This window comes from Apus apus, chromosome 8 (genome assembly GCF_020740795.1).
Source record: "Apus apus isolate bApuApu2 chromosome 8, bApuApu2.pri.cur, whole genome shotgun sequence".
In the NCBI taxonomy this organism is placed as follows: Eukaryota; Metazoa; Chordata; class Aves; order Apodiformes; family Apodidae; genus Apus; species Apus apus.
Window position 1 is genome coordinate 9958619 of NC_067289.1, and position 25951 is coordinate 9984569.

General features: G+C 44.6%; 1 protein-coding gene across 1 annotated transcript in view; it reads right to left on the minus strand.

Moving 5' to 3' along the window:
• IRS1 (insulin receptor substrate 1) overlaps positions 1 to 5730 on the minus strand; it is a 50362-nt gene extending 44632 nt beyond the window's left edge. The window contains exon 1 of the mRNA XM_051626478.1: positions 1537 to 5730. Coding sequence (XP_051482438.1) covers positions 1572 to 5135 — 3564 coding nt within the window. The 5' untranslated portion in view covers positions 5136 to 5730 and the 3' untranslated portion in view covers positions 1537 to 1571. The remainder of the gene's footprint in view (positions 1 to 1536) is intronic.
• Positions 5731 to 25951: the final 20221 nt, after the last annotated feature.

Here is a 25951-nt window from a genome sequence, read left to right on the forward strand (position 1 = left end):
GGGTGTGGCAGTCTAAGTTTGGTCTCAAAGCATGCTCCTGTCAGATACCCATGAAAATCATCATCTCCTATCAGTTACCATTTGAACCAGACCTGCAATATCTGCACTGATCTTAAACCTTACTTCAAAATTAACCTAGTATTCATAGGTTACGGAAGAGTTAACGCTTAATATCGCAATTCTAACAAGCAACACTGGCAAATGCTAAGTAGCAAATATAAAGAGACTGCCTTGCTTTTCTTCAAGTTATACGGATGTAAAACAAAAATGGTGAACATGCAATCCCAGGTATTGTACCAAGACCAACACTCAGCGTTCCCTTGAGCCAAGCTAAGAAATAGGAAATGTAAGTTTATCACACTTGCCATACAAACAGTAGTATGAGATTTACCACCTAGTGTTATTGCACATATTCATAATAACTACTTAAATACTCTGATTGCTGTTGCTCAAGTGTGTAGAAGACTGCTAAAATCAAGTGTTGCAACAAGATTAAGCGGGTAGCTATCTGCTAGTGCTTGTCTGCACCAGAGCAGCCTTCACCTTTCATGAAAGGACTCAGACAGGTGCACTGTACTTCCTGACCTCTAAACAAGATAGAATTGCTACATGCTGCCTGAAGTTCCCACCTAGCAGAAACATCACATTGTTTGCAACAAGCCTGCTCCTACTCATCTTACATGCCTGTAACCCATGTGTGCAACAGCCTGGCTGAAGTTTTTTCCAAATGAAAAGCTTCAAGGAAAAAATAGAACACATCAGTCAACGTCAAAGACACAGCTCATATGGCACATTTCTCATGCAGTTTGTAACACTGTGGTTGAGCATGGGACAGCCACGCTTGGCACCAGCTGAAACGCAACTGACATATCTAATGCTCTGAAGGCTCTTAAGACAGTTTTCAAATTCAAAGCATCTTTCAAACGAGACTGAAGTAGCACTCATCACAGCCCTGTGAGGCAGATGCTGTTAGCTGTCTTTTGCACATGGGAAGGTAAGAGCTGGCATAGTGGCCTGCTTCACCCTTGGCCACCACAGTGATCAGTGACCAAACCAGGATTACAGCGGGAGTTGCCCGTTTCCAGTGCTATGCAATAGCTAACTCACTTTTCCCCCCCCGCCGCACGCTTGGAAGCACACCTAAGTCTGAAAAGTAACGCGGCAACACAGTTGGCACAGGATAGTAACCCCGTTTGAACAGAAGCATCCAAGCGTGCTCTGAAAGCAACCCCCTTTCCGCCAGGGCCAGAAGCTGGGACCCCCGCAGGGATGCTGTGCCCCCAGATGCTTTTTCATAGCTGTGGATACTAAAGCCAAAACGTACAACGAAACCAACCACACGTGTCACGGCCACCAGGCACCTTCCGAAGGCGCCCGGGGGAAGGACGCCGCTCGCCGCACCGGGCTCTGGCAGCCAGCGGTCCCCACGGGAAGCAAGAACTGCGGGGCGGCCGCCACCTCGGCCCCCCACCCTCAAAGAGGCGCCCGCAGCCGATCAGATCCTTGAACCCCCGCCCCGCTCCGCCCCCGGCTCACCTTCCCCGACGGGCGCCCGGCTCCAACACCTCCTCTCACTTCTGGAAGGTGATGCTGGCATACGCGCTCAAGTCATCGCTGGAGTGGCCGCTCCCGCGAGGCTGCCCCGGGGGCTTGGGCGGCTGCTTCCCCCCCGGCAGAGCGGCGCCCTCGGCAGGGGCTTGGAGGTGGTGGCGGCGGTGGCTGAAGTCCTTCACCAAGTCCAAGTCGATGTAGTTAAGCCCGTTCTCCAGGGCGGGCGCGGCCCCCGGCTCCCGGCGGACAGCGGGGCCGCCAGCCCCCTCCCCCGCGGCGGGCCGCAGCCAGACGTTCTCGAAGGAGGCCGAGCTGTGGCGTTTCACCTCCTCGGCGCCCCCCGCGCCACCGCAGGGGAAGGGCGCCCCGGGCCCGCCGCCCCCCGCCGTTCCGCGGGCAGCGCTGGGCGTGGAGGAGAAGGTCTCGGAGCTGTGCCGCCGCCGGCCGCCCTGCGGGTCGGCGCGGATCACCTTGGCACTCTGGTTGCGGCTGGGGCTAAGGCTGACGCGGGTGAAGGCGCTGCCTGCGCCGGGGCCCCCGAGCAGGGAGGAAGAGCGCGGCGGGGCCGCCGACAGCTCTGCCGGCGGACGCGGCAGCTCCGGGGAAGCCGTCGACGCCGCTGCCGGCGGGGGCTTCTCGGCGGCGGAGCGACCCGCCCGCACGTCGGCGTAGCTGAGCAGGAGGGCGGGCGAACAGGGGGAAGGGCTGTCGGCGCAGTCCGAGCAGGAGCCCCCGCCGGCGGCGGCGCCCCCCAGCTGCATCGTCACGTAGTCCCGGCCGCCGGGGGCAGCGCCTCGGCCGGGCCGAGCCGCGGGGGCCGCCCGTGCGGCGACGAAGCCGGCGGGGCACGGGGCCCTTGGCGGCCCCAGGTCCATGTTCATATACTCGTCGTTTCCCGGCGGCAAGCCCAGCCCCAGGGCGGCCGAAGGGAAGCCCGGCTTCTCGCCGGCGATCAACTCGATGTTTACGTACTCGCCCGGGCTCTTGGGCTCGGGGGGCAGGAGGTGCGGGGGCTGCTCCCGGGCCCGCGGCAGGGTGCTGGCCTTGGGGCCACCCAACGACAGGCGCGTGGGTCGCGCCAGACGGCCCTTGGTCTGCACGGCCGTGTCCACCTTGCGCGGGGGCTGTGCTTGGGGCGGGGGGCAGCCCTCAGTGCCACCACCGCCGCCCAGGCTGTCGCTGCTGGTGGAAGAGGACGAGTCCTCGGCGGCGTAGAGGAGACGGCTGGAGCCGAGGGCGATGCGCGGCTGAGGGCTCCCCTCTTCGCCTGGCACTGCTGCCCCGCTGCCCCCCCGCCGGTGCACGTGCTTGAAGGAGCGCGGCAGCGAGAAGTAGGAGTAGATGGGTTTGTGGTGGGCTGTGCTGGCAGCCTCCTCGACACCCGGCTGCCCCGAGCCCCCGAAGTAGCAGTCAGGTGGCGTGCTGGTGGTGGAGCCACTAGCAGGGGACATGTTGATGTAGTCGCTGCCACCACAGGGGAGCTTCCCTTCATTGCTCTCCACAGAGAGTTTAGGGTGGTGGCCAGTGCCATTTGTCCAAATCTTGCCATAGCCTGCAGAGCTGCTGTCAGGGGAGTAGCTGCCACTGGGGGACATCATCATGTAGCCATTGGAGTCCACTGTGACTGGAGGGTGACGGCCCCCCCTGCCAGGGTTGATGATCTGTTGTGGGGCTGACACGCTCTTAGGACTCATGGGCATGTAGTCACCACCCTTGGGGGCCACCCTGCCACTGGGCACAGGGGCTACACCTGGTGACATGGGCATGTAGCCATCATCTGTGTGTGGAGCAGAGTTGGTCCGATGATGGCTGCCATCCAGGTGGTGCATCTCCAGACACTCCTCTGGGTAGGAGTGCGTGGGCACAAAGGCTGAGTGCCGGTAGGAGAGCAACCGACTCCCACCACAGGGGTAAGAAGGCAGCATCTCTGTGTACTCTTCTATGGAGGCCACCGAAGACTGTGACGGTGTCTTCTGGTGGGAGATGGTAGGTGAAGTGCCTGCAGAGTGAGTCCGCTTCCTGAAGACCTTCTCCAAGTCGGTCACCTCCTCGCTACCACCTCGAGGACAGGAAGGTGTACCAGGGTAGCGGGGCTGCTGCTGCGGGTGGCAGGTGCGTTGGATGAAGTGGCCATTGGGGGCTGCCAGACTGCAGCAAGAGGAGGTGGCCTTACCCCCCATGCAGATGTAGTTGAGCTCATCATCACCCCGAGCTGGTGGAGTGTGTCCCAGTGAATCTGGCGTCACACTGCGAAAAGAGCTGCGAAAGTCACATGGGCTGGAACCATACTCATCAGAAGAAATAAATCCACCATCGCTAGGGGAGCCAGAAACCGAAGCACTTGACCTTCGTGGAAACAGGCAGTCCGAGGTGGAGCCATGGCCACTAGTGCTGCTGGATGACAGGCTAACTGGACTGGTAGCTGAAGGAGAGCAGCGTGAGGAAGGCATTGGGATGGATCGGCTGTGGTTGAGTGGTGGATGGAGCCTGGAGTTGCCACGGTGTCTATGTGAATGGGTCCGGTTGGCACTGGGACTAACTGGGCTACCATCCACAGAGGCAGGTCTTGACATTGTGCCTTCCCCATCACTCGATGCACGAACCCGGAAAGAGCTGGGTTTTCCACCTGTACCTCCACCCCCACCACCAGCAGGAGAGGTGGCCGTGACACTCTCAGTCCTGGACCGGCGACTGAGCCCCACCTGGCTGGGTGGAGGGTTGTTGACGTGGTGCCTGCTGCGAAGGGGCACAGAGATAGGGTTGGAACAGTTGGAGGAAGACTGGCTCTTGCTGCGGGGCCGGAATTCCTCGCTCATGGCTCTCATGGCCTCCAGGATGGTTTCATGCATGTTCTGCGCCACTACCGAGTCATCTACCTGCATCCAAAACTCACCAGGCCCCGTGACAGCTGAGCGCCCCACCTCAATGAAGAAAAAGTTCTCAGAGTGACCACAGCGGCGGATATTGAGCAGCTGCAGAACCACAGCAGCCGCATCTGAATTCAGCTTCACAAAGCTGATGGTCTTGTTAGTCAGGCACAGGCGGTAGATGCCAATCAGGTTCTTTGTCTGGCCTAGGCCCTTAGGCTTCAGAATTACTTGCCAAACTTCCTTAAAAGCCGGGCCAGGGGCTACCTCACCGTAGCTGACCTCACCTGCTTCCCCCAGTCCCGCATTACTGCCTCCAAAGGTAACGTCGCTGTGGTGGTGGTGGTGATGGTGGTGGCCCTTCGCCCTGTTGTGCAACTGCAGCAGCGCTTGGTACCAGCTCTCCTGTTCAGGCTCACTGTCAGCTGCAATGGCAAAGTGCTCATCCTTGGTGTAGAGGGCCACCAGGTGCTTGTTCTTGGAGTCAGCCCGTTTGTTGATGTTGAAGCAGCTTTCTAGTGGGATGGAGCGCTTGGGGGCCCCTGACTTGTGTCTCCATTTCTTCTCATTCTCGTAATACTCCAGCCGGGCGGGTCCAGACTCGCTGGCTGCCCTCAGCACAAAAAAGCGTTTATGCATGCTCTTGGGTTTGCGCAAGTAACCCACCTTTCTGACATCTGAGAAGAAGCCCTCGTTAGTGTCCGTGGGGCTGGCCATGATGAGAAGCGGTGGAGCTGTTACTGTAACAAGCCGTCCGCGCGACCCCGAAACAGCCAAGCCAGACGAAAAACACAACCACCTAAAATAAAATTCATGCAACAACAATTAAAAAAAAAAACCAACAAAGAAGCAAAACAGCTTCGGATCCTCTTTTGAGAATGGGACGGGGGAGGGACAGAAGCAGGGTGAGAGCAGCTGTTCAGTGGCAGAGGCAGCTTCCAGCACCAAATCAGAGTTTGCGTTGCTGTTTATGCTCAAATCGCCCTTAGATGGGTAAGCGCGTCCTTAAAAAGTCCAGTCCCGATCAGTCCAGACGAAAGTCTCGTCCCAAGAGCAGCCGCCGGGAAAGAGAAACGCATCTTCCCTCGCAAGCGCCGGGCTCGGCCGGGAGCGGGGCACGGGTCCCCTCCTCCGCTCCCTGCACCCCTTCCCCGTCTCAAGTTTGCTTCGGCGAGTAGCGATTTCTGTTGCAGATTAAATATCCTCTTGGGGGCGGAGATTGTTTTGCAAAGTCCGGGGTTTGCACCCAAAAATACACGCCGCTTTCCTCCTCCCTGCCCCCTCCAAAAAATTTAAGAAGGGAAAACAACCCCCCCCCCAAAAAAAAAAAAAAAGGCAGGAGCGAGCCGCCCACAACACAACCCTCCCTCCCCCTTCCCCAAAGATCAGCGCTGAGGCTGCGGCTGCTTCTCCCGCTCGGGCGCGCGGAGGCGGCTGGCGACCCCATTCAGTCCCATCTCGTTAGGCAGAGAAAGTGCCGCTTCCACACGCGGCGCAGCCCGGCGGCGGCGGGAGGGGAGGGCAGGCAGCCCGAGCGCCCAAGGAACATCCTCTCTTCCTCCTCCTCTTCATTCCAGTCGGCAGCGCCTCAGCGGCCAGCGGCGCGGCCCCCTCCCGTGCCCCAGGCCGGAGGGGGAGCGGGCACGGCCGCGGCGAACCCCTCTCCGCCGGCTGCTTCACGGAGTTTCCCGGCGCCCCGCACCAAAACAGGCGGCGGGGGCCGCGCTCGCCAGTCCAGCCCCCTCCGCCCGCCGCGGCTCCGGCTCGCTCCGAGGAGAACAACACGTGACGGCGCCAGTGCGTGGACCATCCCCGGAGCCGCCGCCAGGCTCCCGGCCAGCCCAGCGCCGCGGCCCCGCGGCCCGCCCCGGCACTCCCCGCCCTCCCTCCCTGCCCTCATTCAGCGCGGCCGCGGGGGCCGCCACCGCCGGGCCCGGCCCCGCACCGCCCGCCGGGCCCGCAGCCCCATTGGCGCCGCCGCCCGCCCGTCACGGCCAGAGGGGGCGGCGCCCGGGCCCGCTCAGGCGCGGCGCGTAGTAAAGGAGGCGTAGACGCCATTCAGCGCCGTGTTATTTATACCTGCTGCCGGCAGCCTCTGCAGTGTGGCGGCTTCGGCGAGCCCGCCCCGCGGGGAGCCTCGCCCCGCAGCCTGTAGCGCCGGGCCCCAGCTCCGAGCCGCCGTCACCCGCCGCCCTTCAGGGCGAGGCAGCCGCGAGGGGAGCGAGGGAGCCGCGGCTGCCGGCCATGGGGTGGTTCCCGGGGCCGGGCGGAGGCCGCTGGGCCGTCCCGCCCGCCCTCCCCGCCATCGTTCCGCTCCTCGGGAACCGCTTCCGGCTGAAACGTGGCCCGAAGCGGCGCGTCCTGCGGTGCCCGCGCGGTCCTTCCCCGAGCGGAGGCCCTGCCGCCACGGCCCGGCAGGGTGGCCGGGGAACGGCCCTCGGAAGTTTCCCCCGTGTAGTGTCAAGCAGCTAAACTGCGTTTCCCCGAATCATTATATGCTAAATTAAACCCAATCTCCAACGTGATCTGGAGTTTACAGTGCTGAGACGCACCGCACGCGTAACTTCACCTCGTTAGTAGGAAACAAGTGTTGCGAGCCAAGTCTGAAACATAAATTGCTCAATGCTGCCATCTCCAGGGCAGTTCAAAATGGTCCCGGTTCATCTCCTGCATTCAGGAGAGAAGACCTGCTTGGAGGTTTTACCTCCCGCTTTTTTTTTTTCTCCCCCTCCCTTAGGGCTATTTCTGGTGATCTGCCACTCAGCCTGTCCCCTGCCGTCGGTTTTTAACCCGCCCTTCGCTGGCCCTGCCCCGCACAGCAAGCAGCTCCCCGGCTGGGAGAGGGGAAGGCGTGACAGCAACGCTCGGTACTTTCTGCCGAGGCCGACATGCAATACAAAATGATACTTTTGTTTGGATTTATGTAGGTTCAGACACGGAACAAAGAAGTTAGAGGCTTTTCTACTGTATCTGCATTATAAAGTTTGTTGTCGGGGAGATCACAGTTGTACAATTATTTGAGACAAAAGTTAACTAGTCAGGAACATGAAAAAAATCCCCTGGAACAGTTGCATTAGAATATGGAGAACCCAGAAAGGACAACAAGGCAGCACTGAAAGCCACCCTCTCATGTTATCCTGTAGATACCCTATTTAAAACTGTTTACCAAACACAGGACAACAACTTATGTAAGCACAAAGTCAAGCTCATACAATACAAAGAACAAAAAGTAAAGATAATAATCCATGCTAAACAATAACCTATATATAATTGTCTCACCCTTTTCTCCACACTCCTCATGACAAAACCAAATAACGTGTACTGAAAACAAATCTGATACACGTATCTTGAGATAAAGCTTACCAGCAACCAAACCTATTTCCATGTTCACCGATTAGAATGGCAGGAAATCCTTCCCCCAGCCCATGCCTTGGAGCTGCAGGACAGAATCACAGCCTCAAGGCACGTTAAGACCAGCTATCAAGGCTGTCATCAATGACAAGGTGTGTTCTGTGGGCAGAGGGCACCATCACCATACACACGTTGCACTGCACATGCTAAAAGGGCAGCGGGTCCTGTGACACCAAGATAGCTCCTAAACCGCCTCTCCCTGTCCCTCCCAAGCAGAAGAATGCACATTTGGGCATAGAACATATGTAGCACTGTTTTTTAATTGTGTATTTTGCACATGGTAGGTAAGGTTATTCATATTAAATAATTACTTGTATTTGCTCTGCCCCATTCTCTCCCTTGGCAAGTGATACCCTGATAGGCTCATGTAAGTGGAATTATCTCTTGATGGAGGATAATGACCTCATTTGCATTGTGTTGCACAAGGGAACAGATTTGAGGGTAAAAGCATGAGATAGTCCTACAATCACAGGATATCTCAAAGTGGGAGAGACTCACAAGGATCACGAGGTCCAACTCCCTGCTCCTCACAAAACTACCTAAAACTAAACCATATGACTAAAATCATTGCCCAGATGCTGCTTGAACTCTGACAGGCTCAGTACCATGACCACTTCCCTGAGGAACCTGTATCAGTGACCAACCATCCTCTCAGCAAATAAACTTTTCCTAGTGTCCAAGCTAAACTTCCCCTGACACAGCTTCATTCCATTCATGCCATGTCCTGTTCACAGTATGTGGGCAGTGTATTTAAATGTGCTCCATTCATCTTGGGAACATTCTCTTCAACTGATTTTGCTGATACAATGAAATCAGTTGCTCTTATCTGGTTTTCAAGGGGATTCAGTAAACGTCCCAGAAGTGTTTTCAAACTTTATATAGAGACTCACATCCTTCATACAGCAAAATTAACAGTCAATAACTAATACTTCCAACATATTTTGAAAACTATTTTTTAGAGATAGTTTGCATTATACCAGACCACATCTTGGTATTGTTTTCTTGCTCTTTGAGTTCCAAAGCTTTGAAATACTGCACTTCTCTGTAAGGTATGTAAGCATGTACACCAGCACACCAAAGAGAAGTACCCTTGCTTTTCTATTTAAATACTCCCTCTGTTTTGACAGTGAGCTTCAGAAAACTCAGGCTGTCAAGTGTTTCACATACTAGAATATCCTGGCAGAAAATTAAGACATTTAATTCCCTGTGTACTCCCATATATTCCCATAGCCATCACACTACATTGCCATTTCTATATTCAAGAAATTCAGCTTCAGTAAATAAAAGCAAAACAGAGGTTACTGGTTTAGTATCCATGTCTAAACCCTAAATTCCATACAACCAAGTTTCTCCTGTACTCTTCATCCCCATGCTCAGATAACACCTCAGAATATAGTGGGACTAACTACTCATTTGGAGACAATTATTTGATGTAGAAAAGGGAAAGGAGTAATGTAGTACTGATAAAGATCAAAGTTCCTATTTTTTATCTGCCTTACTAAGTGGTTGAAGATTAATTTAGCATAGGGTAATCTTGTGAGGCACAAGAGGTTTGAAACAATTAGTTCCTATTGTGTTACTTCTGAATCTGGCAGAGCAGATAGACAAAAGCCATGAGATAACCAAAACTTGTGTTTTGGTAATGCTACATTGGTGGAATGGCATCTCAAGAGGGCCACTGTCAGCATCTAGAAGCAATTAAAGATGTCATGCTGCTCTAAATTACAATGAAGACCAGTGGCTCTTGAAGCCATTTTTACCTGTTCACATACAGACTCTTAACTAGTTAAAACAGAGTTCAGGTAAATTAAATTATATATCTAACTTCTTGTGTTTATTGTTATATTTTTTTTTACATTTGAATGAAAAATGGAGTGAAAGCAGGAATTAAGAATAAACACCCTTAACACAGTAAGAGGAAAAAACTAACCTCTTTTCAGGTGACAGACTTAGGCTATAGGTGTTTTTCCTCTGCTGTTACCTGCTTTTATTGCTCTTTTTCCAAGTTTTATCTCATCTGACATCTCTAAGCACTTCACTCACTTTTCTACATACCTGACTGTTCTGTTAAGAGGATGTTATAGTCTTGTTATTTATTACCTTCATCTAGACTCTTAGTGTCCACCTAAAATCTCATGCAAGGATGAAAACCAAAAGAAACATTTCCCAGAAGTGAAGCTACATCATTGTAAGTCTGTAAAAAAACCAGCATGACTCAGCTTCACCAACTCACCTTCCAAACCCAACTGACTGGCACAGACCCCCATTCCCAGCTGCTCCTAAAACACTTGATCTCTTCTTCTACATCCAACTCTTCAGTTAAAACAGCTGTAAAAAAGCCTCTAGCTCTAGGTAGAATCTAATGAAAAAACAGCAGGGCAGGAAATAAGCTTTCCAAACATTCTCTTCTTCCATTTCCTTCAAAGAAAAGGAACAATTTCCTTCCAAACAGGAAGCTCCCTCCAAAAGGAGCTCCTCCACAAGGAAATGGTAGCCAGGTACAGAGGGGCAGTGAGGCAGGTGGGCAGTGACCTCCCCAATAACAGCACATTCCTATTGCACTCGAGGTAAGAAGGGCAAGTCAGTGACAGAAACCAGAATCACAGAATAGGTGAGGTTAGGAGGGACCTCTGGAGATTGTCTGATCCACCCCCTGCCCCATTTTCAGCCAGGTAAAGTACAGCAAGGTGCTCATGTCCTTATCCATTTGGGTTTTGAATACCTCCAAGGATGGACATCTCACAGCCTCTCTCAGCAACCTGCTCCAGTGTTTGACCACCCTCACAGCAAGAAATATTTTTTCTTACATTGAAACAGAATTCCCTATATTTCAGTTTGTGACTGTTGCCTTTTGTCCTGAAACTGGGGACCATGGGGAATAGCCTGGCTCTGTCCCTCCCATCACACCAACAGTTAGGCTCTGGCTCTTGTTCCAAGGTTGATTTGATTGCACCTTTTACTTGCTTATGCTCATTTGTAATACTTACTTTTTTACATTCAACAGTAAGGATGAAACTTGCATAACATCTCCTTCAAAAATAGAGTGGTTGACACTAAACTAGTTAAATCATGACTTAAGTAAATAATGTTAAAGGAATAGCAGTAATATAATTGCAGTGGAAATGCAAAACAACAGTTCTAACATACCCAACTTCTACTGTCATCTGAGACAAATCAAGAACACATATGGAATAACTAATTAGAATCTCAAATGTATTACATTACCAACAGTAAGCATATCTGATTGCTAGCAGCTGCACTCCACTGCATCACTGTAATGAGAACTAGAAAAGTCAGTCATCATTTCCATACCTCACATCCTAGGATCGTTTCTACAGTGTGTTTTCCAGTTCAAGTGTAAAGCAGTTTTACTCTTATCAGAATTTAGAGCACACATAGTACGTGAAATAGTTACGTTCTGGTGATCAATCAACCAACCTACATCTTTTAAAACACACAATTCATACAGGTAATTTTTTTTTCTACCTTCCTATGTACTTGAGTAAGTCTAAGAAGCAAGAAAAAGAAAAAATTGAATAGAAAAAGAAATGGTAATTCCTATGCCTTCCATTGGGGAATATGGATATCCTACTGAAGCATCACAAAACTAACAGGAAGCTAAGCAATACTTTTGGATAATTCCCAGACTACACTGATCATCCTTCAACTCTGCTTCTATTATCTTTAGATTTCCATCTTATAATGTGTTCAGAAAAAGTTAAATGCTTCAGATTATTTTTTTTTTGCTTTAATTCTGTCTCCTTCACCACAGACAAAATTGCCTGGAGTCTGAATTTCAAAAGGGATGTTACCAGAATCTTTAATCCAATTTATAATAATTTTTGTCTGTGCATGTCTTAAAGCAATGGCCTCAAGCAGTTTGACTGAGGAAGGGAGTTCCAAAAGTCCTTAGGGTTTTGTTCTGGTTCTTACCACTGTGGCCAAGTCCACAGAGGTATGAAAATAAAAGCCAAATAGAAGGCTTGCTCACAGTTACTTGGTGATAGCAGCAAGTCTTGGCCTTGCTCAGAGTGAGTTTTATTTAATCTTTCAGGTGTCAGTGTTTAACTATGAATGACAGATAAGACAGAAGGTAACATGGGTGTTGGTGCCCACAGTGGTGTTTAGCAATTACAGAAGGAGAAAAGGTGCTGCTGTCTGTGGGATCCCTTGGGTGAGAGACTTTTGAGGCAAGAATCAGCTACCTGTCTGCTTGCTCTGCTGGAGAGGAGTGAAGGAAGCCCAGCTGTGCTAACCCTGCTGCTCCTGCTACATGCCATTGAGGTGGATTAACTGTACTTCGAGGTTCACTGTGTTAGAAGCCACATGGAAAGTGCAGTATGAAGTCAAAGATCCTTCCTTTGACAGTAAGGAAGCTGCCTGTGAGCAGCTTCCTTGCTGCTAGTCCTTGCACTGCAGCCTGGTCTCAGGGCTGATCACTGCCAAGCAGGATGTGCTGCTGCTGCTGGATCAGCACTGATTTCTCAGTTGTGTTAATCAGGAACGGGGGACTAAAAATGGGATAACACAGCAGAAGAGTAAGCAATGATTTCTAGAGAAAAAGGAGTATTACTGTGTTTTTCAAAGAGTATAGCAGTTGAGCTTATCTAAAGACCCAGCTTATGTCCTGTGATACTGGACAAAATTTACTGATTTTTATCAACCTTGGAAGGCACAGACGCATTTCACAGGCTCCAGCTGTGATTCAGGGTTCCTTGAACTTTCACTTGTGATAGTATCAAGCTTAATCACGGCCTGCTGATCATAAACGGAACATCTTTTCTTGGTCTCTCCTTTTGAAGAATTAATAGAGGTTCAAAGAGTTGCAGAAAAGCCTCATGACACTGATGCTGGGCAGTTAAATGGTCAGCATAAAAACATGAAAGAAAAAGCAATTCTGACTTTACACATTCAGTGACAGACTCTGAGTTAATTATGGCTATTATTGAAGAAGGTCTTGGAATGACAGGAGTTAGCTCATTGAAAACATCAGCTCATACTCTTGTGCAGTCAAAAAGCAAATAGAACATTAGAAATTATCATGTAAAGGAGAGAAAACAGAACACATTTTTCAGATGTATAATCTATTGTGGACTTTGTCCTTGCCTACTCTGGAAAAATTCTACTTTCTGGTCTTCAAAACAATATTAAAGAATTGGAAAAAGATGAGCGAATGATCAAAGGTAGATCAAACTGAGCTAGCAGTCTAAAGTTTTTTCAGGCTGGTAAAAGAGTGCCTGAGAAGGGATGTGACAGATATCCAGAAATATCATTACTGGCATTGAGACGGTGAGAAAGGATTGATTGTTCCAATACAAAAGATAAAGGACATGGACTAAAGCTAGAAGGTTCAAAACAAATACATTACAGTATCAGACAATGCCAGTGAACTCATTAAATCATTGCCACAGGATGTGTGATGTGACAAACCAGTGGTTTAAATACTTGGAGAAAGTCTATCCATGCAATACAGAGACACCACTGCCAGCCCCACATCTGAAGCAGAAGCTGGGAGTTTGCTCTGGTTAAGCACCACTATTTGCAGGTGTTCCTCTTCTACCTGCCTCTAAACATCTGCTGTTGGCCACTGTTGTCAAGTAGCCACTTAGAAGGACCTTGGCATGATGCAGCACACACATGCTTATGCTTTTAAGATTAATTTCCCCTGATGCTGTAAGAGTTCATTGATAACTTCATACTTTCCATGTTTGCATCTATAGGCTAGGCTGTGCACAGCCTCCTAGACTATGACAAAATTCTCTAAGAACTACCATTATTAGTGAGCCATTATTTGACTCAAAATTTGCAGTAACAAGACTGCATCCTCAATTGAAGGTGACTGCAGAAGTAGATTTTTTACTCAATTTAATGTAAATTCATATTCACAGCACATACAATGTAACCTAAGTGTATTCTGGTTTTTAAATACTACAATTCCAATGCTTCAGCTTCTTGGTTGGTAAGCACAATGTACTAAACTTCACTTCCTAGACAACAAGAACCAAAGTAAATCTGTTTTTAAAAACTTCATTGTTTTCAAGTACTTAATTATAATACTAGACTGTATGTGATGTCTTTTGAGATCCTACCGGCAATACTGCATTACCTTTCATTGGACAACTTTTGGAACTTACATCCTGTTAAATCCCTATTACTCCTTCTGTATATGGTGCTTATTGATTTTATTTTATTTTTGTTACAAGACATGGTCAGTGGAGTCCAGCTTTCAGAAGGTTTTGTCAGACTAAAGCAATACTGAGATTTCAAAGCACAAACTCAACAGGATGTATCTCAGTAATCCTCTGGACACAACACAGCAGAGTTAGTGTAAGAGAGTAGAATCAAGTCCAGACTGGGTAGTCCCCAAAGTTAGACCATAAAAACTGATGAAGCAGTGCAGATGAGGCCACTCTTCCATCTTTCACCAGTAACTGGACTGTGCAGTTTTAATACCAAAGAAAAAAATTTAAAAGTTTCCTTCATCTTTTATTTATAAAATAAAGTTTTCTACATTTAAGAAACTGTGTTGTAAACAGTGATATTAATTCTACATTATTTAAACGGGAACACTTAGGAACCTGCCAAGTATCCTTTCAAGTTACTGCAGTAAGAAATCCATTAACTTTTTAAAAGAGCTACTGGACAGGGAATGATTCAAAGTACAAGTGGAATTACTCAGAATCTTATACCTCTCCTAAACCACACTACCTCTGCCATTTCTGGGATGAGAACTAGAAAATATCCATGCCTGTGTATGATGCAAGCAGTACTGACAGTCATTCAGCTGTTTATATAGGTTTTTTCATTACACTTTTCATGCAAAAAGCCTCAGTGTATGGGAATAACAGCCCAAAGAAGGTATCATGGTGCCTTCCATAGCAAATGGTATTTCTAGGATGGTCTGAACTGGACAGATCTTGGAATCACCTTTACTGGATGCAGTTACTACCAGTCTTCATCCATTACCTGTTTGCAGGTTTCTGCTACACCTTTTTAGCCATTACCTCCATAAGGAGGCTTTGCACCAGGGTTCAAGCAGCTGTGTGGTAAAATGCTCAGACAGAAGTTGACCCCCAGAGCCTGCTTTTCCCTTGATTTCTAGAGGCACCTGTATAGCTGCTTCCAGTGCAGATCATTAGCTGCAGTTTTTCAAAGAGCCCTCTTTAATCTTTACATATAAAAATAAGGCATAAGTACATTTATGCATGTTAATTACTATGCCTTATGTTTTAGTTTGCCCCAGTTGCAAAAGATTTTATCCACATTTGGGGAGGCTTTTCAGGGTGGATGGGGGGTATCAAGCACTAAAAAATATTTACTTTGATATCCACCCACTGATGAGTAAGTATGCATACAAGTTCATACATTTTATCACACAAAGGAAAGCACTGGAAGAATTTAGATCCCATTTTCACATTATTCAATTTTCTTTGTATTTTCAGGACTCAATTTCCATGACTGATTTCAGACAAAAAAAAATAAGAGAAGTTTAAACAAAATACAATCACTTTGTTTGAGCTCCATCTGCATGAAACCCAAAACTACTTATTTTTCACCACTATTCAAGTGCTCCTGTTCTGCCTGCTCTGAATGGTCAAAAGCCATTAATTTCTGTCAACTCCTACTTCTTAGTACAGGTTCACTGTATAAAAATGAAAGGTACCACATGCATTTACATTACCACAATAATTAGCCCTTAAATGATACATACCATATTAGAACAGTCATTTTTGGGAACATCATTGAAGAAACTGGTTTCAGTCTAATGGAATTTAAGAACTACTACTTATTCAGAACATCATTACTATTATTGCTTAAATAAGGTCAAATTTAATTAATAGGTCAGGAGCAAGAACCTTCTCAAAATTGTCTGCTGATCCTGGTTCCTACAAGTATTTGATAGACTCAGCTTAAAGTGAACGCAAAGAACTACTCCAGAAGGACCAAGGTATTGGATGGACCATGGATGACACCCACCAGTCCTGTGCAAACACTTCAGATATGCTGAGCACCTAAAATTATCTCAGTCACTCAGGACTGAGCACTTGCCTCATAGCATTTAAATGTCTTAGTCACCCCAAACAGGTGATTAGAAATATGGATTTCTCAGATTAGAAATATAGATCAGATGCCAGAGCACAGAATAGCTAGTTGGGTGTAAAGTAATGGAGTTTGGAGTTTTGAAGTTCAAAAATGACAAAAAAATACAGATTATGTTTTCAGAAACATGCACATCAATGGGAATCCAATCAATGGAAACCGCTCCATCTGATGGAAGATCTAGCAATGGTAACAAAAACTTTTTTAAAAATACAAGCAAGGGAAAAAAAAATACAAATGTGAAAAAATGTTGTCTTCTTAAAACATTATTTCACTTTACATTTTAGTATGTCAGATTTATTAGATTTGAAGAAAAACAGACACTGGTCTCAGAAAGTCAGTTTTGTTTTGTACACTAAAATTTCAAAGATTTTTTAGATTATTGTAGAATTGTACATAGGCTAAATTACTGAAATACTTGGAGTTGGTTTCTTCTGTGTCTAAAAAAGACAGATAATTAATGGAGTTTGTTTTTCATCTCCAATCCTCCATCTGAGGTGGTTTGAATTAGAGATTACTTTAGGACTAGTATAAAGAAGATCCAATTTTCATCTTTCATGAGCAAAGCAGGTGACTTGAATGTATACAACTAAAACCTGTTTACCAAACCAGTATGTACATTTATCCCCACATAAATCTGCCAAACAGGGCTGTTACATAATTTGTTTCTAGCAAGTACTTTGAAGAATTGCCATTCAGATACTGAAGCTTCCTTCCAAAAATTGTATTTTGAGATTTTGGAGAGCTTAATAATTGAGAAATACATCCTTGAGTATCAGAAACAAAAAGACAAAAAATTCTGCCATCCACCTACAGTGTTGATCTAGCCATTAAGACAATAATTGAGCTTATATTAAAATATAAAAAATATTTTATGTGTACCAGTTCAAACTGTTTCAATAGCAGACAAGAGATCCAAATTACTGTTCATTCCAGGGCCAAGGTAAATTGTTTTTGTTTGAGGAAAATATTCCAGCAGAAAGGATAGTGTGCTATATACAGAAAGAAAAGGAAATACTAATTTATGCAAATATGTTTTTCAGGAAAATCTGTATTAGTTGAATAAAGGAAAATCTCACTGAGTAGGATGAGAGACACCATTAACTCTGAGGCAAACCTTACAAATAAGCATTCACTAAAGAAGAACTTTCTTAATTTTTGATACCTCTTTTAGATCTACACCATGTCCCAGCCAATTTACAGAGCCCTTGATGTTACATGATTAGGACAAAGGGGCTCTTGCTCTTTCTGGATGGAACTTCTTGGGCTCTTGCATTCTCTCCTGTTTCTCAGCCAGGATCTGTACTCACCCCAAGACCTGCACCTTAAGAAACCCTACAGCTATAATTATCAATTAAAAAATTGACTAGTCACTATTATTGTCATCAGCAGTTGCTTTTCTCAATAACTAAGCCAAGTTCTCTAAACTAAATGGCATCTGGTCTCCTTAGTGTGTATGCTAAAATTAGAAAAAAAAACACTCGCTGCCCTAATCCTGCTCAGCATGATGAAGGTAACAGCAGGATTTCCACTTCTTTCAGACTGCTGCTATACATCTAAATAAAAAACAAAGCCAACAATCAAATTTTCTTAAAATTATCTTTTTTAACTCTGGACACAAAAACCCTCAGCTCTTTAAAGAAACCCAGGTGCCTAATTTTCATTAGTTTCAAAGAGAACAGAGAAAGTTTGCTGCAAGAAAGGTTGCCCATGAAAAGACTAAGTAGTAATTTGTAATGCTAGTAAGTAAAATAAGTAAATGTATTCTCTTTTGCTATACATTCACACACAACCACACACACAAGTATTAAATTATAGTATTTATACACACAAGTTAAATACATGCACTCTGATTCTGTGATTCTAGTGCTGAAAATTATTTTGCAGCCATTTGGCACACATGATGCTACAGCAGCTTCGACCATTGAACAGTGTCTGCTGACAAACAAGGTCTCCATGCCTATTATCCTCTGCTAGCTTTTCTAACCACTTTAATACATTAATTCTTGAGGATGTTTCAGTTAATTTACATAAATACATCCTCCTCTCCTATTGTTATTACATGCATAAGGCTATTTTTTTTTTACTAAGTATTACTGGGAATTATTAGCCAACAGATAGCACAGAACAGTGTCTTTGCTATACAGCCCAGAAAAAAAGAGTCTGAGCACCTGGTTTCCATGGTCTCCTTATACAAATTTACATGCTGGTGTTTACACTAGGAGTACAGTGAGTAGCTTTTTTTCACCAAGACACAAAATCAGCTATGAAGAGGAGGGTCTCACAGTGGATAATACCTGCATTTTTTCCTCTGATGCAGACAGAAGGAAAACTCTTATTTGATGGATTTAGGTAGACTGAAAGGAGCCAGCAGAGCTCAACTGTAAAACTCTGGGAAAATGAAGATGATTATAAAATGCAGCAGGGGGACAGGAACTGGGAAATAGGTTGCTTATATTTGATTTGCAGGGCTTCTCTTCAGGTAAGTACAGTGTGATCAGGAGATGTGCTGCTCAGCCCAGTGCACAGACTGGCAGGACCATGCGTGTGACTTCGCATCTTGTATTTCAAGAAAGCCAGAGCTAAAGCTGTAAAACTCAAGGGTTGAGTTGCAGGACACAAAACCAAGATTCTCTCATTACATGTAGGATTCACCTTTGAAGCTATGCCCTGCAGGAATCCTATCTTTGTTCTCTTTCTTTGAGGGCTCTTAGTTCAAAGACCAGATTTCAAGGAAACACAGAGCAGTTTCGTTATTTTCTCACCCAAGATTTCTACAGGTTTGCACCATTTGGATTTGTCTGTTTGAATCACTTCCATAACTATTGTTTCATGTTAAGTACAAAACTACTGTAAATACTGAGTAAAATATTTGTATTTCTTCAGTATTATTTGCACCCTGTCAGTTCCTTGTTGTTACTGTCAGCATTCACAGAGGCTGTCTACAGACCCCCCTTCTGTGTCCATTTGCAGCTCCTCTGCTTCCTCAGAAATCTTTAAGGATCACATGATTTTCCAATTTGAATATTTTTACCAAATACAAAACCTGAATATGCTGCTAGGGATATTCTGATTTCTACAGATGACTACAATTTCCTAACTTCTTCCCTCTTTCATAGGGTTAAATGATAAACACTCAGAGTTGCTAGACTGATTTGTCTGTTTCTTCTGCTTTTTCTAAAAACAGCACCCAGGAGATAGGAACAAATGAATTTTGAATTTCATACAGGGACAGGATACCTCTTGGGCTTTTTAAACCTTTACAAATTATTCAGCAGTGATAACAGATGCAAGACTGACATCTCAATAGAATTAAACCCTCAATTCATCCTTTTTATGCTATCAGCAAGGCTCAAGTTATTGCATGATTCTATAGCCATGCAGTTTGTTACTGAATTATTTCCTATAGAACAGTGATTAATAATCTCAGCTTCTGTTGTTTAAAACAGATGTTTCTGGTCACACAATGACACACATCAACTTAAAAACAGAGAATAAATAACATCCTCTGAGTCTGCAGAACAACCTGAAAAAAGATGGAGAGGTCTGCTTCCCTATCATCTAAAAGGGTTGTCAAATCTGGAACTGAAAGATAAGTTAAAATGTTGCCCTTCATAATTATTCCTATATGGAAAATTTCAGGAGAAGCATCCAGCTTTTCTTACCCTCCAGTCCAAAGCTGTTCATGTGGTGGGAAAAGTAATAAAAGTATGTCAGAGGAATTAATTCTCATTATTAAGCTTTCATATTTAACTAACTTAAAATGTTGTATTTTAACTTTAATTAAGCTACTTTAGAATATCCAGTTTCTTATGTTACATTAGAGTGCTCTAGCACTATATATATAGTATAAACCATAGATCCAGCTTGCTAAACAGCATAAGTGTCCTAAGTACAGGTGCACCAAGGTCCTGCATATGTGCTCCAGCAGAGCACAGCTTCACCAGTCTGAGTCATGTTCTGGTTTTGGTAGGAATTACCCTTACTACCTTTATTTTACTGCCAGAGAGAACTCTAAAAACCAAGGCAGGAAAAGATACTAATCACACTTTCCCTCCCAGCTCAATCTGGTGACTCTGATACTGGCAGCTGTCACTTAACAAGAATAAAAGCCCAACAGAGAAGCAATACAACATGGATGCCTCCCCCATGTGTTTTAAGTCATGTATTTTATATCTATGACTTTTCCACCTCAGACCTTAAAGAGAAAGCATGCCTGTATGAAATAGGTATATACTTGGATGCCTTAGGACTTGCAAGTGAGATGTATCTGTTCAGGAGTGCAAAACCTTCACCAATAAGTAGAGCAGATGCTTGTTAGGGGAACTGAAGAACTGCAGTTGGCTCTGCGGGAGCAGCCTTGCATGGCCAAGACTGTAATCTATGATGATATTCTTCCTTGATAGCTGCATTCCTCAGAAATGAAGTGACCAACCCCTTGGATGAAACTCCTGTTAGCAGAACAAATCCCAGCAAAACCTTTTGGCTTGAAATTCCTCATCCAGATGAAATTAAAAGACCACAAATTCAGGTTTAAGTGTTAAAAACATTTGGCTGTGCAATAGTTAACAGGAACAAAGGATAAAATACAAAAGTAGGAGTGAAACAGGAGCTAAGAAATACAGAAAATAGACTCTAAAATTAGACATGAGATAAACTCAGCCCATACATATGAGCTCTCCCCCTTTGCCTTGCAAACAGGAGTGATTAAACCATTGAATTCCATGGTTTCAGTATCTGAGAACTGGGATACTATGCCAATAGCTGCACTTGTCACATTTTGTGCTTTTCCAGGCCATTATGGACACCATCAAGGTCTTTCCCTTTAGGAGCATACGATTCCCACTGAAGCCACATCACTGGGAAGCAGGTCAGTTGCCATTCAATCCCAGAAACATGCCAACTCTTTCCCATATCTGCTGTATTTGGAGGTTGAACCACGCACCATGAAGACTGCAAAGGGCATAAGCCCAGGGGCCAGCTTCTGACTAAAACCTTTCCCACAGTTGCATGAAAGGGAAGTAATTTCAGTGGAATCAGCAATGAGTTTGATTCTACACTGGTGTAACATTCAGTAAAGATATTCTTTAATGCATTGTGAGAGACAGATCAGTTGCCACTAACCTCAATACGAAAATTTCTATGCGGTTTGTTGAGTAAGCACAGTGTAAGTGAGTAGGTCAGATAACACTACATCAAGATTGTTATTTTAAGCTTACATAACAACCTAAAATTATTTGTTAAACTAGTAGCAACTGCACCATGTGAAACCCTCTTTCACTTCAGTTCCAACACAAATCCTCTGCAGAATGATCTCGCAAGCGGAGATTGCTGAGTCATATATAAGAAATAAGGAACAGTTATGGTTTGCATACATAGTCTTAGTCATCTCCTAACCTTTATGAAAATGCATTCCTTTCTAAGATATTTCAATCCTTTATACATTTCTGACCACCCTTAATATCAGTTCACTAACACCAATGCCTTTGCTGGGACTACGGTCTCTAAGAATGTTTTCTCTTCAAAGGCAAAGATTTTGCATGGGTTCATGAGCAGATGACTTACCATAATATAGTGCTGAATTAAATAGTTCTAAGTAGTACTGCAAGAAAAAAAACGTTTCAGATTACTATTCCCAGATTTCATTTATATAAACAAAAACTAATGATCCAACATGACCTAAATGGGGAGTGCCACTTTCTGTTCGTTTAAAATGCAAATGGTTAAGGACCTTGAAAAGTAGTGCTTGCAGAGGTCACCTCGCTGATCTGTTATCAAAGCTTGCATAATTAAGTGGATGACACAGTCATTAACTTGCATATACGTTTGTATATGTCAAAGCAGACCAGCCTAATCTAAAGGTGAATTCAATAATGTTATGCTGAATTGCAGTCTGAAAAAGCCTGCAAAAGCCTATGATTAAGGGTCAGCACATCTGGTTTCTCATTTGATGTCAGCTGCTAACCTTTCTTTGACCTTATCCCCTGCAGGCTTTCTAACTGACTATTACTAAGGATATTTTACAATGTCATCTTGCTGACTCTCACTGTGCAGTGAGAAACACCATGTAGCTTCACCTTCACTAAATTAATCTCAAAACATCTTCAGTGCACCTGGAAAACTAACATTTTATTTTAATTTCCTAAACCTGCAGTAAATTACCATCTCACATGAAAAGGACATGAATGGAAAAAGGGAAGCTTATTTTTCCTTTCAAAATAACCATTCCATCCATTAGCCAGTGTGATCTCTGGAATTTGCACACTTTTCATAACAGCATTGGTGACAAAAATTATTCATCCTTAGTGTAGCTGTGTGAAACAGCAGAAAATTTTGCTTATGCTGTAAAGGAAATTATTCACACTCCATGAGATTTCCTACTTTACTGACTTTTATTGTTCTTGCATTTATTAATTTCCCTGTTTGGCAGGTTAGTGTCCCATTCCTGCTGTTGATAGGCTGAGGATTCTTTATGCCTTTGAGTAGGGCAGTCCAAATCTGCCAAAAAAATAAGGACCAAGTCCGTTGAGAGTCTCCATCCTTCTGCATAAAAAAGGAAAAACCTCCCTCAACCTGGCTTCCCATTTGCATCCAAAAGCAGTCTGTTCATTAGGAACAGTTCATAATCTTGAACATTTCTCTAAACTCCATACCAACTGATTCTTGTTAGAAACCAAACAAAAATGACAATTTACCAAAATGAAAGGTAGCTAATTATACTAGTACACCCAGGTATATAATTTCAAGAATACAAAAGGAAGGAAATAAATGGTTTGAACACAAGACACTTTTCTTAGTGAGAATAAATGAAGATATTTTTCAGAACAATGAATGCTCCAAGGCATCATAAAAATATACTTCACAGTAAAATACAGATACATAGAGAATTTGATACCTAAATATTGTAGGAATATCAATCAGAACACACCTTAGAATTGTTTGCAACATACTTGGGGTTTTTCTGAGAATGATGTGCTATAAGCTGGTGTATGGGAAAAGAATCACACTATTTCAAACAATATGCTAGCATTCATACATATTTTTTAATCTGTTTAGATTTTTAAAAGCCTCAAAAAAGTAGCTATCCAATACTTGAGCTATTATAGGCATTATGATACATAAGATAATTCTTTTAGAATTTTACCAATTATCAGCAATTCTCACTTTTTTCACCCCTTCTGCCACATTTAGGGGAAATGGGGCTTAATTATGGAAGCCAGCAGCTGTTGTAGCTCCATAATACATGTAAATAATACACCAAGACTGTGAGGCCTTTAGGGGCTACTATTTTGATGAAGCAGTATCATAGTTCTAACTTGTTCCACCATTTTCACTGTACATATCAGCAGTAAATCTAATCAACTACATCCTGCATCACTGAGTAACAGACAGAACCTACTGAGATGTAGCTGAAAACAGTGCGGATTTAGAGCTCCACCATATGCAGCAGGAGCTGCAAGTCCTGAGTGGGACTGGGCTTGTCTGCATCACAGAAATTTTTGAAGTACCAACTAAACATGTACCAAACAAACCTAAAAAATAAACTTCAGTAACTTATTCATCAATATAACTAAATACAGCTTTCATAAACATACCAGGTCCATGCCTACAAAGCCTGATGGTCACTTTTCTCTTTTTTACTCTCAGCCAAAAACCAAACCTTTGTTATCATTTAAAGTCCACTTGGCTCTCAAAACAGGGCTCACAGCACTCATGCTGTCATTCCACAATAGAGCACATTTAGTCCCACTTCACAGTCATTTCTGCTAGATTGTAGCTGCCACCCAGATTATCTACCTCCCATTACTCTGTTAATAAGCAAAAGGACTTTTCATCTATGGCAGAGAGAAGGTGAAGACATCTTGCTGGATGTCATGCTGTCAGACTCCTGTGCCCCTCTAAGTAATGCAAACCTTCTGCGAGCACTGGTAACCATGTATGCACAAAATAGATGTTTCCCTTGCTGGCCATGCAGGCTCTGGTTGGCACATAAAGCAGTTTCATTCTGTTTGTGTGAAAGTTTCATATTTTCCCCCATTATGAGTCCCCACAGCCCAGATTGATAGTAGACCCAGCTGTCCTTTATAATTACATTTTAATGACTTAGGATGGTTGTTTGCATTTTGGCAACTTGTTTAATAGTGATGACATTTAAATTGTCACAACTAGGCTTCAAAGTTATCAATTTATTAGATGATCAGTAAACTTTACACCTATGGTGGTGCAGTTTTTTTGGCCGCAAACTCAGTAATCCATCAGCACACTGATTTATATAATGAAAATTATTTCATAGAGATATGCTTTAGTTAACTCAGCCCTGAAAGGGATTAACTTGCACGAATTAAAAAGGTTCTGTTTGCTTATTTATTATTGCTTTAGATTGACAGATACTCCAAAAACACACAGATTGTGTTTTGTTCTCTGATGCTTTCTTCATTTCAGTATATTGACTTTTTGTGCACACATCCATTTATTTCTTCTCCTGTGCAAATGAATCTGCAGAATCACATGATTCTTTCAGAGAAACACTTCTCTGATACACCAACAGAAATATTCAAATACCACATAGGTTAAAAACTTGGTAATTTTTTTGTTAAGTATTTCAACACCCATCAAAACAGGTGTCCAAGGTCTTATATAAATGTAGAAGTCATGAACAGCAGAAAAATTAACTCTGATCACCTGTTCTGAGTCTCAGGCCCAATCACAATATTGTCAAGCTTTCTGGCACATTCCCTACATACTGCTTATTTACCCATTCCTCCCTGCTTCACATTCGAGACCCAATGGTTTCAAGTCCCTCTAAAGTCTCCGACTCATCTCAGTTTGACATTCTGCCTGGAAAAGAACCACCACATAGTATAGGTAGGTAAAGCTGTGCGGGCTTACACACCAACCCTCCAGTGCCCAGCCCCTCAGCTGCTGAGAGGGCATAGCTAGCAACTATTAGTACTGGTGAGGCATCTTTGACATCTTTTTCCATGCCTCCAGTAGCTGAGCTCAGCTGCAGTATTTGGATGCACACCCTAAGCAATTCCCATCGCATGGCACAAAGCAGCTCCCCTCACCAAAAAGACCAAACACATGTGGCAGCTGCAGAAGGTGGTGGACCTGCAGCACATAAGCAACCCACACTTCTGGCAGATGAGACTGAAATTAGTCAATTGATTCAGACATTACTGGAGGAGGCCAGTTCACACGTAGAACTGCCACACATTCATTTTTTTTCAGGAAATCAACTAAAAACATGCTGATATGTGTGGTTGGTGATCAATATCAACATGGATATGCCAGTCATCTCTGAGGAAAGCAGCTCTGGCAGAGGCAGGAGGGAGACTACTGCTCAATGCCAAGTCCCCAGTGTCACAAATGCCACTGCTGAAAGGCACCAAGCAGATGCAAGCTAACATCTTGTGAGCTCTCACCTACCTCAGGGACTTGGCCCAGTATAGGGTCTGCCATATAGTCTTTCCTCTGGGAAAGAACTGGCTTTAATAAACTAACAGGAGAAAAAAAAACAGCAAACTAATGGATGTACTTCTCTTTACATTTTTGACTGGCTTTTCCTCCATATCAGTGGTATTACCTTCACACAAGCTATAATTAAGTAAACAGATCTCAAACAAAAGTCATTTCAAGTACAGATTTCATCCACTAAATTCCCTGGAGTGCCCACTTTGTAGCCCTTGGGCAAAATCCAGCATTAATTTATCTCAAGAATAGGCCAATGGTCATTAATCAAGAAAAGGCCTGGCTGAAAACTTCACAAGCACAGAATGCTGAGTCACCTTGTTGTAACTGATCTAGGTACTCTGCGATGCCAAAAGCCAAAAAGCTGCCAGACATCATTATTTTACAGATGGAAAGGCAGTAAAGAGAAAAAGAAAAGTAATTAAAATATGTATTTCTCAACCTTGTTGGACACAGATCAAAATTAAAACACAGAATGAATAATCAAAATAAATGTGACGCATAGCAGAAATATATATTGTTCAGCTGCTGAAAGAAAAAGCTGCAAATAG